The sequence below is a fragment of the Notolabrus celidotus genome, chromosome 18, assembly GCF_009762535.1.
Source record: "Notolabrus celidotus isolate fNotCel1 chromosome 18, fNotCel1.pri, whole genome shotgun sequence".
NCBI classification, from domain to species: Eukaryota; Metazoa; Chordata; class Actinopteri; order Labriformes; family Labridae; genus Notolabrus; species Notolabrus celidotus.
This window is the reverse complement of record NC_048289.1, coordinates 15,976,946-15,992,627: the sequence shown is the minus strand read 5'-3', so window position 1 is coordinate 15,992,627 and position 15,682 is coordinate 15,976,946. Positions and strand designations below refer to the sequence as shown.

At 39.4% G+C, this 15,682-nt stretch overlaps 1 protein-coding gene across 1 annotated transcript; it reads right to left on the bottom strand.

Annotated features, from left to right (window-relative positions):
* Positions 1 to 611: 611 nt before the first annotated feature.
* pgap3 (post-GPI attachment to proteins phospholipase 3) lies at positions 612 to 8,622 on the bottom strand. The gene is made up of 8 exons (XM_034707912.1): positions 8,183 to 8,622; positions 5,895 to 5,992; positions 5,613 to 5,765; positions 5,407 to 5,469; positions 3,532 to 3,593; positions 3,175 to 3,311; positions 2,798 to 3,002; positions 612 to 2,677 (listed from the first exon to the last, which is right to left on the bottom strand). The coding sequence occupies exons 1-8, from the start codon at positions 8,451 to 8,453 to the stop codon at positions 2,614 to 2,616; spliced, it is 1,053 nt and encodes a 350-aa protein (XP_034563803.1). The 5' UTR covers positions 8,454 to 8,622; the 3' UTR covers positions 612 to 2,613.
* Positions 8,623 to 15,682: the final 7,060 nt, after the last annotated feature.

The window sequence follows — 15,682 nt, the reverse complement described above, 5'->3', positions numbered from 1 at the left end:
ACGCATGTGTTCTTCTGCCTAATATCAAAATACAATGTATCAGTGCACTGTGCGAAAATCAAGGTGAGTCGTACGTCATAGACCCAATTAGACAGAAGAACACATACGTGTTGTGTCAGTGAATGCTACTAAAATAAATTTGCTTTCCAACGGCAAAGCACAATCTTGAGTAGAGCTGACCGTCTGCAGCGTGTCCATGTTAGTTCTCAGGCTGGTTTCTCAACAAAGAGGCGGAGCTAACTGGCATCCCCTGTGGATAACACTTAAAAGTACCTCATACCACCCCTTGACCTTTTCCCTTAAAAAGTCTCAACTGCTTTGAATGAAAACTCATTTTTGAGGCACAAACATTTACAGTTTACCAATAAATCCCATAGAAGCAAGATGAGATGTTATATGTCTATGATGTCATCATAAAAAAAGTTTTTAAAATTGTACCTACCTGAACAGGTTAAGAGCTGTCTCATGAGGCGCTCTTATCTTATCCTCGGTCAGTATACAGAACATTCTTCCTCTTGTTTTCCTACCCTTATTTATATTTTGAGGACCACTAGAACAGAGAAGTAAAAAAATAAAACTGAGACACAACAAAAGACACAACAGAGTCCAAGTCCTTATCAATAAAGAACACTTTTATTTGTTTCATATATTTCCCTTTTTTTTTTGGTCAAATATAAGTTGTGAGGTGAAGGAAAGTGCACTGAGTGGGAGAGGTGATGGTGCACAGGGCAGCAGGCAGGGGGCAGCAGATGAGTGAGGGATGTGGTTATCAATAAGGAAGAAGGAAATAGACTATTAAATGATTCACGGAGCATTAACTGAAGTTTGTTTTACAGGCATTGCCCAACTTATTAAAACAGTTATCATTTAATAATTTAGAGAAAAAAAATTGCAGGCCGTGTTTTTTTCCATCATGAATTCAAATGGGGTGAAATTTGTATACATCTTCAGATAGATCATATGTGGGCCTCAGACAGTTTCGTGGACGTAAATGATCAATTAATATAGATGCAACTATTTAAAATGCACAGTATCAGAAAGCTATCATACCATGAGAATTTTGCTGTGAACTCAGGAATATTTCTGCCACTTTTGAGCTCTCCCATGTCTTTTGTCCTCTGTCACCTCCATCACAGGCTGTCCGTCATCACACATACAGTTTACACAGTTCACACACTCATACATACTCAGTTGTTTCACAAAAGGGGCAAAACTAGCACAATCTAGCCCCCTCTCACACACACACACACACACACACACACAGTGATTCAGTTTACAATGACAAAAAAAACAAAACAAAGTTGAGTCAAGGCAACGTGAACACATGCACACACACTGGTCTTTGTTCACAATCTCACAGAGAGGTACAAAGGTGTGGGAAGAAGAGTTTCACACAAAATGTTTATGTAAACGTACACACACGCAGCTGTAAAGTGCACATATGGAAGGGCGGTTCTGGGATGGATACATACATGGTATGAATTTGATTGTATTGGTTTTGAACATGAATGTTATGATTCAGTGTGTAAGGCAGACATGGAGGGATATTGAGTTTTTTTAGACATTGGGGCAGCTGGTTGTGTGTCAGGGAAACATTACTGCAAGAAAATGTAAAAACATGTTCGTCAAATTAACATCCGTACACTCATCCACACACACCAACCAACCAACCAACCAACCAACCACAGGACTAACAAAAAGCTCCCTGTTGCAACTTATTTTCCAACCTCAACCATCTCCTCCTTTTCCTCACACTTGAAGGCAATCCAGGTGATTTAAAAAAAAAACGCTCCCACTTTCTGATCATCAGGCATTCCCCAACCCAGTCGAAATCAAGTCATCAAAGTAAAACTGTAAACACCATAAAGCACAAATTGGTCACAAACGACAGAATTAAAACATCTAAGGCAGCTTACGAAAATTATAACGAGGAGAAACAAAAGCAGTGGTTGGAACACAGGCACAAAAAGAAAAAGGTGTGATGGGAGAAGAGAAAAAACAAAACAACAGTCAGCGAGAATGGTCTCCAAACACCCCACCCCCCTTCTCTTTCTAGAACAATCCAGCCACATTCACAAGGGCCACCTCTCTGTATTCAGCGGTCCACTTTTGGCTCAGATGGACCCCAGCACAAACAGAGAGAAGGTCACGACAGCCTGGTGAAGGAACTGGTGCCATCTATTGTCAGACACAGCAAACTGCCGTTCATGCTGGACTTCCAGAAGTATGTCAGAGTGAGTTTTTTTGCGTGTTTGGAGGATTAATTTCAGGAGTAATTAAAAATGTCAAAGTCAGAAGAAGTGGAACACAAAACTTTTTCCTTCATTGTGCCTTGTAGTCGTGACGGATGGCGAGAGAACCGTCAACACAAGGCAAAGTGAAATAAAGGAAGCATTAACCGTGGGAATAAAATATTGAGGAAAAATACCCCCCACCCCCCTTGAAATAAATAACTAAAAACAAAACAAGGAAACAAAGTCTACTTTGATGGAAGTCATTGTGTTGTCATGCATGTCATCTGGCAGGCTGAGTCAAGTCCGTGTTCAGGTGTACGGCTGCCCTGATTGGAGAGGTGCAAGGGAGAGGGCGCGGTGACAAGTCGAGGAGCTCTTCCTACTCGACTTTGACGCCCATCTTCTCTGTGTTTAGCAGGTAGAGGCTGTCGTCTATCAGGAAACTGGGGGGAGAAAGAAGTCAGGGTCATTTAACTTGATCTTTCTTTCTCTTTCAGATACAGAAATGCCTCACTTCAGGAGAGCTCTAAATCAAAGGTGAGGGGGCAGGTGAGTGTACGAACCTGTAGAAGAGGAAGTGCACAGGAATTGTGCTGATGTGCCACACAGCGTGAGCGTCCAGGATCCAGAGCATTGGTGGAAAGTCCAGCAGCTCCAGCAAGGCTAGACCATGAAGCAGCATCACCACCAGGCCGCATTTCCACCAGTATGGGAGGGTCCGCCGGTTCTGCCAGCACCAACACAGCCACCACAGGAGGTTTACCATGCCTTCAGAGACAAAACAAACAGATAAATATGACAAAAATAGAAAGTATTGATAATTATGAAGCTGCTAAATCAAGATAGTGATTAAAAATGGAACAAATAGCCAAATAATAAGCTCTGAAATCAAGAAAATATGGGTTTTTATGTAAGCTTTTTATGTAAGCATGTCCTTTACCGATGGAGCAGTTAGCAGCCATGTTGTAGCCGTAGTCAAAGCTGATAAAAGTTAAATAGGACACATGCGAGGTAAAGGCCAAGATCAGCAGGGCTCCCACCATGCTGGACACCCCGGGTCGCCTCAGTCCCAGAGTTCTGACCAAGAGAGGGAGCAGAGTGAAAAAGAATCAAGTGTTATTATATTTACATTAACCACAAAAATCTGAGCGCCTATTTATTTTTATTTTTTTTACAGTTCACAGAAATATTAAAACTACATTTAAGAGATATTACACTGAAATATTAACCAGGACAATGACTGCTTCACATTGAATATCATGAGAAACATGATTTGAGACATGTGCTTCTAACTCACCTGACACAGCACAAGTAGATTGAGTACAGGATGACTGCTGTTGCACAAAAGTAGTCCATTTTCTAACAGACAAAGAGAACAAACAAAAAACAAACTAGTTAAATGACAACAGAAGTGGTGAGCCTGTTTGTATTGTCACGGAGATAATACCACGCAGCTGAAGAGCTGGACAGTAATGGCATTAGGATGCTACTGAGTGGGTAAGCTCATTAGGTGGGAAAAGAGAAAAAATCCTTCCCTTTCTCAGCAGGATTTCTGGCAGCAGAAAATATATTTTGGTGCTCGGCATACAGTGACGCTGCACTAAATGTTTTCTTTTTAAATGCCTGTATGGAAGAAGTTGCTTTGAGCCGTAATGAGCTCGTTGTTAGGTTCTTTGGCATGAAAATGTAGTCCCAATGGTTCTTAACATCCCTCCATTTAAATAGTGATTAGCTAAAGCCAGACCAGAAGCTAACAGAATGCACATTTTCTAAGAAATAAGTGGATTCAATGTATCAATACTATTATAAGTAGTACAGTAGGTTTTGGCACTGAAGTACTTCAACATTTCTAAAGCTTAATTTTGAACTTTTACGCCTACCACAAGAGAGACAGGACAGTGGATTGAGTAGGACACTGGGAATAGAGGCTGTAATTTGACTTGTAATTTATTTATTATAGGATAGCCCCTTGAGATGCAGCATCTCGTTTTCAAGGGGGTCCCAACAAAAACACAAAGCAAATTAATACACACAAAACAGTAAATCACAACAAACACAAATACACAAACACAGACAGCTCTCCCTCACCCTTACTCTTCCTGGACCCCCAGCATCCCACCATTAAACAAAACTTTGACAATAGACAGCATCAACAAAGAGAAAGGCATCAAAAAAGCACATTAACACACGTCAGAAACAGGAACAGCTTGTTTTTAAATGATAAAAAAATTTTGATTTAAAGCAGTGGATGATGGTGATGGATTTAAGAGAAGGGGGTAGATTATTCCAATCGGATGGGGCTTTGAACTTGAATGACCTGCGACCAATTTCTTTATGGATTCTGGGGACAATAAAAAGAGATGTTGCGTATGTCTGAGGGAATATGAAGATGAATAATGAACCAGGAACTCTTTTAGATAGGGCTGTGAATGACATGCAGCAATGAGCCGACGGTAAGATATGAATCCAGGCCGCCCACTTTGAGGATGATAACCTCTGTGCATGAGGCGCAGTTTGACCACTGAGATTCACCGACGCCATCAATGTAATAACTTTAACTCGAATTAAAGATAGAGCTTGTACAGGGCTAGAGCTGGGCAATACTGCAAAAGATGTGATCACGATAACATTTTTCATATCACTCGATATCGATAATTATCACCATAAATATCAAATAATTAAAATTTTAAAGCAGATTTTCAAAAGTTTAATAAATCAGATGGTTCATTAGCTTGTATCTGGATTTAGTTCTCTGATAAGCTTCTTGAATCCTAATTTTTTTGATGGAGCTAACTTCCTGTTTATCAGTTTATAGTGTAGAGTATTGTCGTGAGTAGTGTCACCCCTTTTAAGGTTACTATGGATTACGGGTGTTTCAATATATCAAAATTTGTATCTAACATGTGTTATATCGATATTGAAAAAAATTATATCACGATAATTATTGTTATTGAATTATCGCCCAGCCCAACATTAAACACATCATGTATTTTATTCTGCTATCAAACCCAGCTTTGCAGTTAAGCAGCTGCTTTTTCCAACACGCAGCATTCACAGTGCAGTTTCTAAAGGATTTGCGTTCTCTTTTTCATTTTTACTTCAACTTTGGTTTTTGCCAGCAAGTTGACAAAAATGGCTTCATGCAGATATCTAAGCAGTTAGCATCCGTTACCTCAGTGAGATACGTGTCCCGGGTGTGAAACACTGTGGACCAGAACCAGGCATTAAGAGATACCTGAAGAGACACAATCATGTTTTATTTTCACACTGATTTATACAGTCATCATGTCAGAGTTAAGACATAACCGTACTGTTGTGTGAAGATCTTTTGAATTTTCTTTCATTTAGAAGAAAAAAAAAATGCAGGATTTGACTCACCAGTGAGAAGGCGTTGATGGTGTGGTACATGGGACTCTGGCGTGGCACTGTGCTCCTATAGCGCAGCAGCATGAGAAGGCAGGCAAGGCCGTTAAGCAGAGAGGCCAAGGCAGACGCTGGCTCCTCAAAGCACAGGAAGCGTGCAAATGGCCACTGTGAGAAATGTGACATCGTTATTAAACTATACTGACCCTCTATTTGACCGAGCACTTTTGGAGGACCCAACAAGGTTTTTGCGGCGAAGCTGTTAAATAGATAGTGACCTCTGTAAAAGGCACCTACCTTGCCATGGAACTGTGGGATCCTGTACCCTTCAGCCTGATAAAGGCCCACAGTGGTCCACATGCACTCGTAGCGACAGTCATCTCTACATGTCCAACCTGGAACACAGGGACAAAGAAAGAGAAGGGCTTTCAGCAGACTCACAGGTTAAAGGGTGAAGTTAAGATTGTCTTCCTTTACATATTTAACAATAACGCACATCTAGGAATGTTCTGGTTGGCTGAAATACGCTCAAGTTATTCTTACACAGATATGCTGTTTTTTTTATACATTTAATCTGATTACTATGACAAGCTGTCATGGCCAAACAAACCGAGACATTTGAAGATTTACCAATCCTGCTTTGGGAAAATGTGATGTGCTTTCTTTTGTTAAAAAATAATGTCCCAATCAGAACCAACAAAAACCTCATCCTGCTGACTTTCATAAGTCAAATGTATCAAGTCAGGTCATTGCTTTCCATGAAAACAGTCAAATAAAGGTTGTTTTCTAAGAAGCTGGTCTGACAACTACCCCCTCAGAGCAGTTTCAGACATTAAAAATGACAACAGAGAAGGTATCTGTGTTGTTGTTGATGGTCTTGTTTGCTTTGGAAGGTCATTAAGAGGGATCAGGATCAGTTTCACTCTGTTTCTCAGCCATTTAAAAACTAATCACTGTGCCTTTAAATAATTTAGGAAGGGAATAAATTAACAAATAGTAAGCAAGTCAACAGTTGCACTTCTAAAGTCAAGACACTTAAATGAAATACAATTAAAAAACTAAAAATAACACAATATTACATCAAATATTGAAATTAAGTAAGGTCAGTAAGATTAACTACAAATAATCACTGCATCATGTCCTTCCCTCATAAGGTGCAGTGCTTTGTTTTTAAATCTCTCACACAATCACACACAAACACATGTAGATACATTGGTAAACAGTTGTTAACGAGGGATCGTGGGTGGAGTAACAATCGGCCTTTTGTGACTCTTGCTCTGCTCGAAAAACCGGCTTTGAACTTCCATGGCTGTTTCAGCACATTAAATAGTGTAACATGTAAAGGGTGAGGAAATAACCAACGGTGGGCAAAGTACACAGCTTCCTTACTTAAGTCAAAGTATAGATCCTCCAGGTCAAGTGAAAGTTGCTCTGACATACTTGAGTTAAAGTACTGAAGTACTTGCTTTTAAAAATGCTTAAGTATTCAAAGTACTTTTTGCATGATGACAGTCAAGAATACATAGAAGTACATTCTGTTACATCATGTTTACTTAGAAACCATTACTTGAAATCCCCAAAAACTATACCATGGAATACAAACAGAAACTAAGTTACTCCAAGCTCAGACAACTTAGTTTGAAATGTTCATCTGGAATGAAACAAATGTTACGCAGCTCAACATGCTTTCTCAGGTTGGACAGTGAATGTTTGTATGTTTGGGCAGAGTGGGAAACAGGGAGAACATTTCAAACTATCCGTATCATTCTTCATTTCAAAAACCTCTAACACGGGCTGAAGATATGGACATGGGTGCTCAGGTAGAGAATTATAGACATCATTACCACTTCTACATGAACTGCCTGATCTGAGTGAAATTTGCTCTGTTTGCTCCACATTGAACCATGGAGACGCACGATATACAGGTACGGCTAAACCACTGAGACAAATAGAAATACAAAAACACAGTTTACTGTCTTAGGGATCAGATTTCAGAAAAGAGAAGGGAATTCATGAGCTGACATCAAAGCAAAAGTAGTGAGTAACTAGAGCATTGACAGAAATGTAGTGGAGTTAAAAGTACAATAATTGTCTTCTGAATGTAGTGGAGAAAAGTAATAAGTTTCCCAAAAAATAATACTCAAGTAAAGTACAGATACTCAAAAAATGTACTTAAGTACTGTGCTCAAATAAATTGACTTAGTTACTGTCCACCACTGTTAGTCACGCTGCAGCCATGACAAACAAGCAGCATGTGCAGCTTCGTGAAGTGGTTAGAACAAAGTGAATGTTTGCAGAGACAGTTGAGGAACATCTTCAGCCACATAGTCAATAAGTTTCATTGTCGAGGAATGTAACGACAAACAGCTAGCAAGCTAGCTCAACTTACTGGTGTTTCGGTGAAAAGACTGGCTGTTAACTGGCGACTTTCAACCAAATGCGTCTGTGGTTGTAGTTACAAGGTGCATGATGATAACAGCTGTTATAACGACGACCACTACTGATGCATTCGGCTGGATGTCCACAGTTACCTAGGTCACTCGTTTCATTGAAACACCTGCCATCAACAACCATAGTTAACTCACCTGTCAGCGCCATGTACTGCGGCTGGGTGGACTGAAAGCCGCGCAGCCGAGCCCCGGTGCAGTTGATTCGGACACACTGCTTCACACAGTCCCGGTAAACTGGCTCCTTGTCGCCTTGAGAGGACTGTACAGTGGTCGCCGATATCAGGAGCAGGGCGACAGTGGCCACGCCGGGGAGTCTGACAGATGTGCAGCGGGGTATCACTGAGGCCATGGTGATGGTTCTTGACCCGTCAGAACTCACGAAGGCACGGCGGGACAACAACGGCATAGATGGCCTCGACAGCCGTCTGTCCACATTACCAGACTGCCATTCCGAGTTGGTGAAGACGAACCGGGCCTATAATGTTTTACAGTTGCAGTGCTGTATGCCCAACTGTTCCCCTGCTGCACCATGAACAGGGTCAAATCTCACACTCACATACTGTTCCCGGTCAACGTTTTTCAAAATAAGACACGCATAAGAGTACGTTTCACGAAAATGTTGCTTTAAATATTGGAATTTCATTTGCCACTATGAGATTACCCTCACTTGGAATTTGTATTTTTTAATTTGCATCTAGAAGCAATTCCTGCCTCTTTAGACGGCTTATTCGGAAGGGACAGTAGCAGTTTTTTTAAGCGACGTTGTGGGAGCTTTTATTTTGAAGGCAGGATGTGTTCTTGTAGTTACTTGTATTTCCTGTTTTGCGTAGCAACGTCATAAGATCATGTGATTCGTCGATACATTGATTTTTTAAATTGTCTCAAAAAGTGAAAACCAAGTTAGTATTTCGACTACATGACCAAAACAAATACTACTTCTAATAACACTAATAATAATAACGATAATAGTAGTAGTAGCAGTAGTAGTAATAATAATAACACGTGTGTGTGTGTGTGTGTGTGTGTGTGTGTGTGAGTGTGAGTGTGAGTGTGTAAGATATGCTTATTTTTTTACCTCTTTGATTTTAATTTTAATTTTAATTGCTAATAACTTTTTAATAATTGCTACTTTATAGGCTCTTGTTTGCTTTGTATATTTCTTTTGCACTGTCTACAAGTAAAGGAATCTCTTATTCTATCTTATCTTATCTTATATATTTATATCTTATTTTATTCCTTCTTTCTTTTCATATTTTGACTTTTTCATACTGTATATTAGAGCATTCTGTAACAACTGAATTTCCCCCCAGGGATAAAGTAGTTCTGATTCTGATTCTGAATAATAATAATAATAATAATAATAATAATAATAATAATAATAATAATAATAATAAAGGAGAAGAAGTATTTGTAACATACGAAGAATTCAATATGAGAATGTATGCAACAGTGAGACAAAATAGAACGCTGATCTAAGAAAGTACATCAAAAAGTCTGTGTAATTTACATAGTGATACCCAATTGTCATAATTTATAAATAAATCAGTGAATGTTTTTAAACATACATATTATCATGGGTTGCTTTTGTTTTGTGTTTTCTTTGTGGTGTCCTGGCTTTTATTTCTGGTTTCACTACGTGTGTTTCTTTATTTTTTGTTCTTTGTTTTATCTGTTGCCGTTTTGTGTTCTTGTGTGTTTAATGTTGTGTCTTGTTGCTACCTGTGTTTTCCTGTGGTCTTGAGTTGGTTTTCATTATTTTATTTTGTAGAATAGTCTTGGGTTAAGTTTAGTGTTACTGCCTGTGTTTTCCTGCCTTTGTGATTGTCTTCACCTGAGACTTGTTGTACTCACCTGTGTGTCCTTACTCGTTACCCAGTGTGTCTATTTAGTCTCTGTGTTTCCTCCCTTCTGTCTCTGTTCACTGTGCTTCTGATGTGTGATGTGATGTGGATTCCTGTCTTCCAGTCTTCCAGTCTTCCAGTGTCCCTGTGTCCCTGTGTCCCTGTTTGTTTTTTTTCCCTAGATTTAGTTTGTTTTATTTCTGTTTTAGTTTATTAAATTATCTTATTTTTGAATCTGCACCCGGGTCTTCCCCCTCCTTCCTACATCTGTGACAGATATATTACCTTTCTCTACGTCCTTGGACTTTTAGATATATTATCTTTAACAGGTGTAGCCACCTAATGTGGAAAATATTACTTGATTTGAATATGCAATTCATTTTCCAGTGCCTAGGTTATCACTACTCACTGTCAACATGACAAATGAGGCTGTCTTCTGGCTAAATGATGTGATGAGTTCTGAAATTACAAAATTACAGTGACAGTCATCATTTATTATTTTGTTTAAAGCAGAAGCAGATTGCTGATCAAAACCCAATGAGTGAGACACAAAATGTATTACTTGAAAGGTTTTATAGCAGATAACTTCCATACATGTTAAAAAACAATAGGACAGAAAGTGTACAGCAGTTACCCTCCTTCAATAATATTAGAATTTCAAGAAACACATTTCAAAGTTACTAAAAATCATCCCCAAATACCCGAATCACACGTATATTGTGGAACAAAGTTACAATATGCTTATTTTAAACAGAAAAAAGGTATAATTAAGCACATTAGGGTGTAGAGAACTTATACTTATCCAATTATTTTATACAAAATACACTGAATTAAGATTTCCTGAAAAATTCAAACACTAACACGCACAATGAAAACTTCATAAAAGTCACAACAAAATGAAATTAATTTATGTCAATATGCAAATCATACCTTGCATTGTGATGTAGTTGATATCAATAAATTCAGGTTGTTAACTGAAAGTGTTTATGACATTTTTGTTTCAAATCAAAGTTATTACAACATTTTAATTACTGTGAATTGTTCGTGATGATTTTCTCTGTAACACCTTTCTCATAAAGAGCAACTCTCTTTGTAGCTACAGTATACTAAAAAATATTGCTGAATAGAAAAATCAAAGGTTAGAAGAGGTTAATTTCTGACACAAACATTTTATCCAGTCCAGTTTCCCCAAGTTGCTCAAATGTAGAATGGGGGAAACTGTATTTCCTACTAACACGCTGCACAACACTGGCATCATAACAAGACAACTTCCAGTAACAATATCCAAGTTCAGAATGTCGCTCACCGCTGCAGCAATTACTGGTGGGAGATAGGAAGTAAAGGTAACAACCAGGTTGTTGATGATGATCTGCAGAGCCCTCTTCTTCTTTGGATGGATGCTTCCTCCTGCAGGGTTCAGTCTACTCAGGGTCCAGAGGACGGTGGTATCACAAAATCCAATTATAGGCAGGGTCAAAGCCATGAACAAGACAAAATACATGTCCATGGTTGACTCAACCAGAATTCCAAAAACACATCCATGAATAAAGGTCACAATCCAAACAGCAACAATTATCAGGACCCTTGGGGTCAGGCTCTTATTTGCCCGATACACAACTGGATGAACCACAGCCAGGTAACAGTCCAGACAGATACAAGTGGTCAACAGAGGCCTTCCACACGTATTCAATGAGAACAAGAACATCATAAATACTTCAAAATCCAAGCTATGCAGGTATAAATAGTTATACAGCTCCAGTAAATTAAAGAGTAAAAGCATCCCGTCTATGATGGTAGTATTAACCACAAAAACATCATGAGGTGTGAATTGGCTTCCTTTTCGTCCTCTCTGTAACTTGTCCCAGAGTACAGCAAGAGCTCCAGGAAGGCCCAAAACAAAAGAAACCACACTGATACAGAGCCAGAGAATAGGGCCCTCTGGATGGTCCTTACAAATCAGAAATATATTTCCTGTCGTATTTGCGCAGTTTGTGTTGTTAGTTAACCGAGACATTTAGATTTTTGGTGGTGAAAAGCCAAATTGAACCTTGTCTCACTCTAATAAAAATCAATGGAAAAAAGATCCCTTCTGTACAACAACCGAACAAGTCCACTGCTTGTAGTAAAATGACAATATGACCCGCTGTACTTGATAATGTTAGTTTGATTTGAATAATGTGTGTGTGTGTGTGTGTGTGTGTGTGTGTGTGTGTGTGTGTGTGTGTGTGTGTGTGTGTGTGTGTGTTTGTGTGTGTGTGTGTGTGTGTGCACGTCAACACCAAAACCCTGAACCCTCAAGATTTAAATGTGTTTCACTGTAAAATTAGAAAGGAAAAATACAAATGACAGAAGTACATAAGTCTGATGAATCTTGTGTGTTTTAGGAATGCCTGGGTCCAAATAACAACAAGCTGCTATGTCATTCAAATGTTCTTGGTTAAAAAATAGACATGGTATTATATTTATATTGAAAATATAAAAGCAACCAGTATACAGCAATGTTAGCAGCATATTATAGAAAATGCTAACATTGGCAAGCTAACGTGACCACGATTAAGTTAGACAATTAGACGATTTCACTTTGTGAGATTTTGAGTTTTTGCTGTGTTAGAGTGAAATTAGTGGAGTAGCCCTCAAATCACATCCTGTCAACACATACTGTAATTGAAAATAATTGAAGTAATCCTGGTTTGATGAGCATAGAGCAGGGGTTCTCAAACTTTTTGGAGCCAGGGACCCCTTACAGGTGAGAAAATTATCCAAGGATCCCCTCATAATTGTAACACAGATTAAGTACATTAGTGATGTATCATGATCAAAAGCTGCGGCTCTGAGAACCGATGCTTTGTAGTGAATCAGAAGAGCCGGCTCGCATCGAGAGAGAGCCGGCTCCCAGTTTTTTCCTTGCGCTGCCTAGCTCTTACAGTGTTCAGCCCCAGCTCTGCTCACAGCAGAACTTTGTTTTGATTGGTCAGCATGGCGGTCATGTGGCCAATCACATGTGAGGATATAGGATACAGGTGATGGAGGGGAGGCTGTGTATCGTGGCTTCATCAGTTCCTTCTGAAAGAGTCTTCTCGAAGACCGGGCAAATACTCACTGAGAGGAGAAATCGGATCAGCCCATCCAAGCTGAGACATCTGATTTTTCTCAATGCCAACCTGAGGACATTAATAATGTTTGCTCCAGTTTGGGTCTTGTTCTGTTTGCTTGAGTTTGGTTCTGGTTCTGTTTGCTTGAGTTTGGTTCTGGTTCTGTTTGCTTGAGTTTGGTTCTGGTTCTGTTTGCTTGAGTTTGGTTCTGGTTCGCTAACCCTAAACCTAATCCTAACCCTAACCCTAATCCTAAACCTAACCCTAATCATAACCCTAACCCTAATTCTAAAACTAATCCTAACCCTAATACTAACCCTAACCCCAACCCTAATCATAACCCTAACCCTAACCATAATCCTAACCCTAACCCTTACCCTATCCCCAACCCTAACCCTAACCCTAACCCTAATCCTAACCCTAACCATAAACCTAACCCTAATTCTAACCCTAACGGTTACCCTAACCCTAACCTTAAGCCTAACCCTAATCATAACCCTAACTCCTAACCCTAACCCCTAACCCTAACCCCTTATCATACCCTAACCCTAATCCTAACCCTAACCCTAATCATAACCCTAACCCTAATCCTAACCCTAAACCTAATCATAACCCTTACCCTAACCCTAACCCTGACCCTGACCCTTGCCCTAATCATAACCCTAAACCTAATCATAACCCTAAACCTAATCCTAACCCTAAACCTAATCATAACCCTTACCCTAACCCTAACCATAACCCTAACCCTAACCATAACCCTAGTCATAACCCTAACCCTAATCATAACCCTAACCCTAACCCTGACCCTTGCCCTAACCCTAACCCTAACCCTAACGCTAAGCATAACCCTAACCCTAATCCTAATCCTAACTCTAATCATCACCCTAACCCAAATCCTAACCCCAACCCTAATCATAACCTTAACCACAACCCTATCCCTAACCCTAATCACAACCCCTGGTTCTCTTTGCTTGAGTTAGGTTCTGGTTCTGTTCTGTTGATATGTTTGCAGTTTTTTGTTAAAATGTTCAATAAAAAAGTTTGATTAAAATACTAAACAAAAGTAAGAATGGGTTTGTAAAGGAATAAATGCACAAAATTTGGCAATTATAAGGCCTCTCATAAAGACACTGCACGTAAAATGGTTTTCAACACACAAACCATTATTTTTTGCAAAGTTAAGGTAAAATATACGGCTACAAAAGATCCTGAATTAAGAACCGCTCGGGAGTCGAAAGAGACGGCTCTTCTTTGGGAGCCGAGTTAAAAGAGCCGGCTCTCTGAAAAGAGCCCAACTTCCCATCACTAAAGCACATACTTACTACCATTTGCACTCTCAGTTGCCTTTGGAAGTATTTGTATTGTAAAACGTATCAATGTAAATACTTCAGACCTGTACCATAGTGATAAACAGATAACACTTCAATTTGAATCAAGTAAATACCACTTGTATACTTTAAAACAGAGGGTCATTTCATTCCTTGTGGACTCAACATGACAGCATTTATACTTTTCAAGTAATTGATCTTAAAAGCTTTCAGAAAATTAACAGTAGCAAGACTCACATATCCCTTCGAGCCACGGACCCCCACGCAATGGTTCGCGGACCCCCAGGGGTCCCAGGACCCCACTTTGAGAACAACTGGCATAGAGGACTGAGCTTATTAAGTTTAATTTTGAAACAAACATTGCTTCCAGTCTGCAACAATGATTGCTGCACTTTCTGACAAAGGCTACTATTAAATAGCTAATGTGATATAATTGACAATGCTTACATGTTCAGTAGTTAGCAGGTATAGTATTTATTGTGTTTGATTAGCATATGAGAGCATGCTAGTTATCAGCATGCTAACATACTCGTACTCATTAACAAGGCCTGGTTGAGTGTAACAACTTTGAAAATTACAAAAAAATCTTGAAAATGATGACAAGAATATCCATGTAAAATTATAGACTTGTGAGAAAACAAATAAAAGCTACAGTAGGCAATATTATCTTATTAGAATTTTTTAGTACTTAATGAATGTGTCTGATGTGTGTGTGTGTCTGTGTGTGGGTTTGTGTGTGTGTGTGTGTGTGTGTGTGTGTGTTTGTGTGTGTGTATGTGTGTGTCGATGCTTCTGTATTTATGTTTTTAATGATCATCCAGTCTGAATCAAACAACCAACCTGGATTCGCTAGAATGTGACTCACTCACAGCGACTCTCTACTGACCAGCATCATGCAGCATCATTTCCTCACCTGAGTCGTGCCAAGAGAACAACAACTGTGTGGCACACCAGTTGCTACTTTCCACCATTTTTTTAATCAGCTGTCAGTGTTTCTGTCCTCTGACAGTTTGCAGTGACAATAGTTGACATGCATGTATGGAGCATTATCCGGTAAGAGGGAAGGGAGCAGTGGCGGTTCTAGACCAATTTTACTGAGGGGGCCAGGCTGGGGCCAAGGGTGTTGTAAGAGGGACACATTCAACCCTGACAAAAGAGACTGAGAAGGGCGAGGACCGGCTGAGAACAAACTTGGATAATATATTATATTATTTCTTTTTTTTAAACTTGATCCTCCACACTTAACACTATAGAGTTTGGTAGATTAAGTTACCCATGCTAACTTTAATGCTTCACTGTTTGCGATAATGGGGCTGTCCACTGGGAGCGCCATCACCCACACCCTCACTTAAACAGCAGACACAGCATCATACG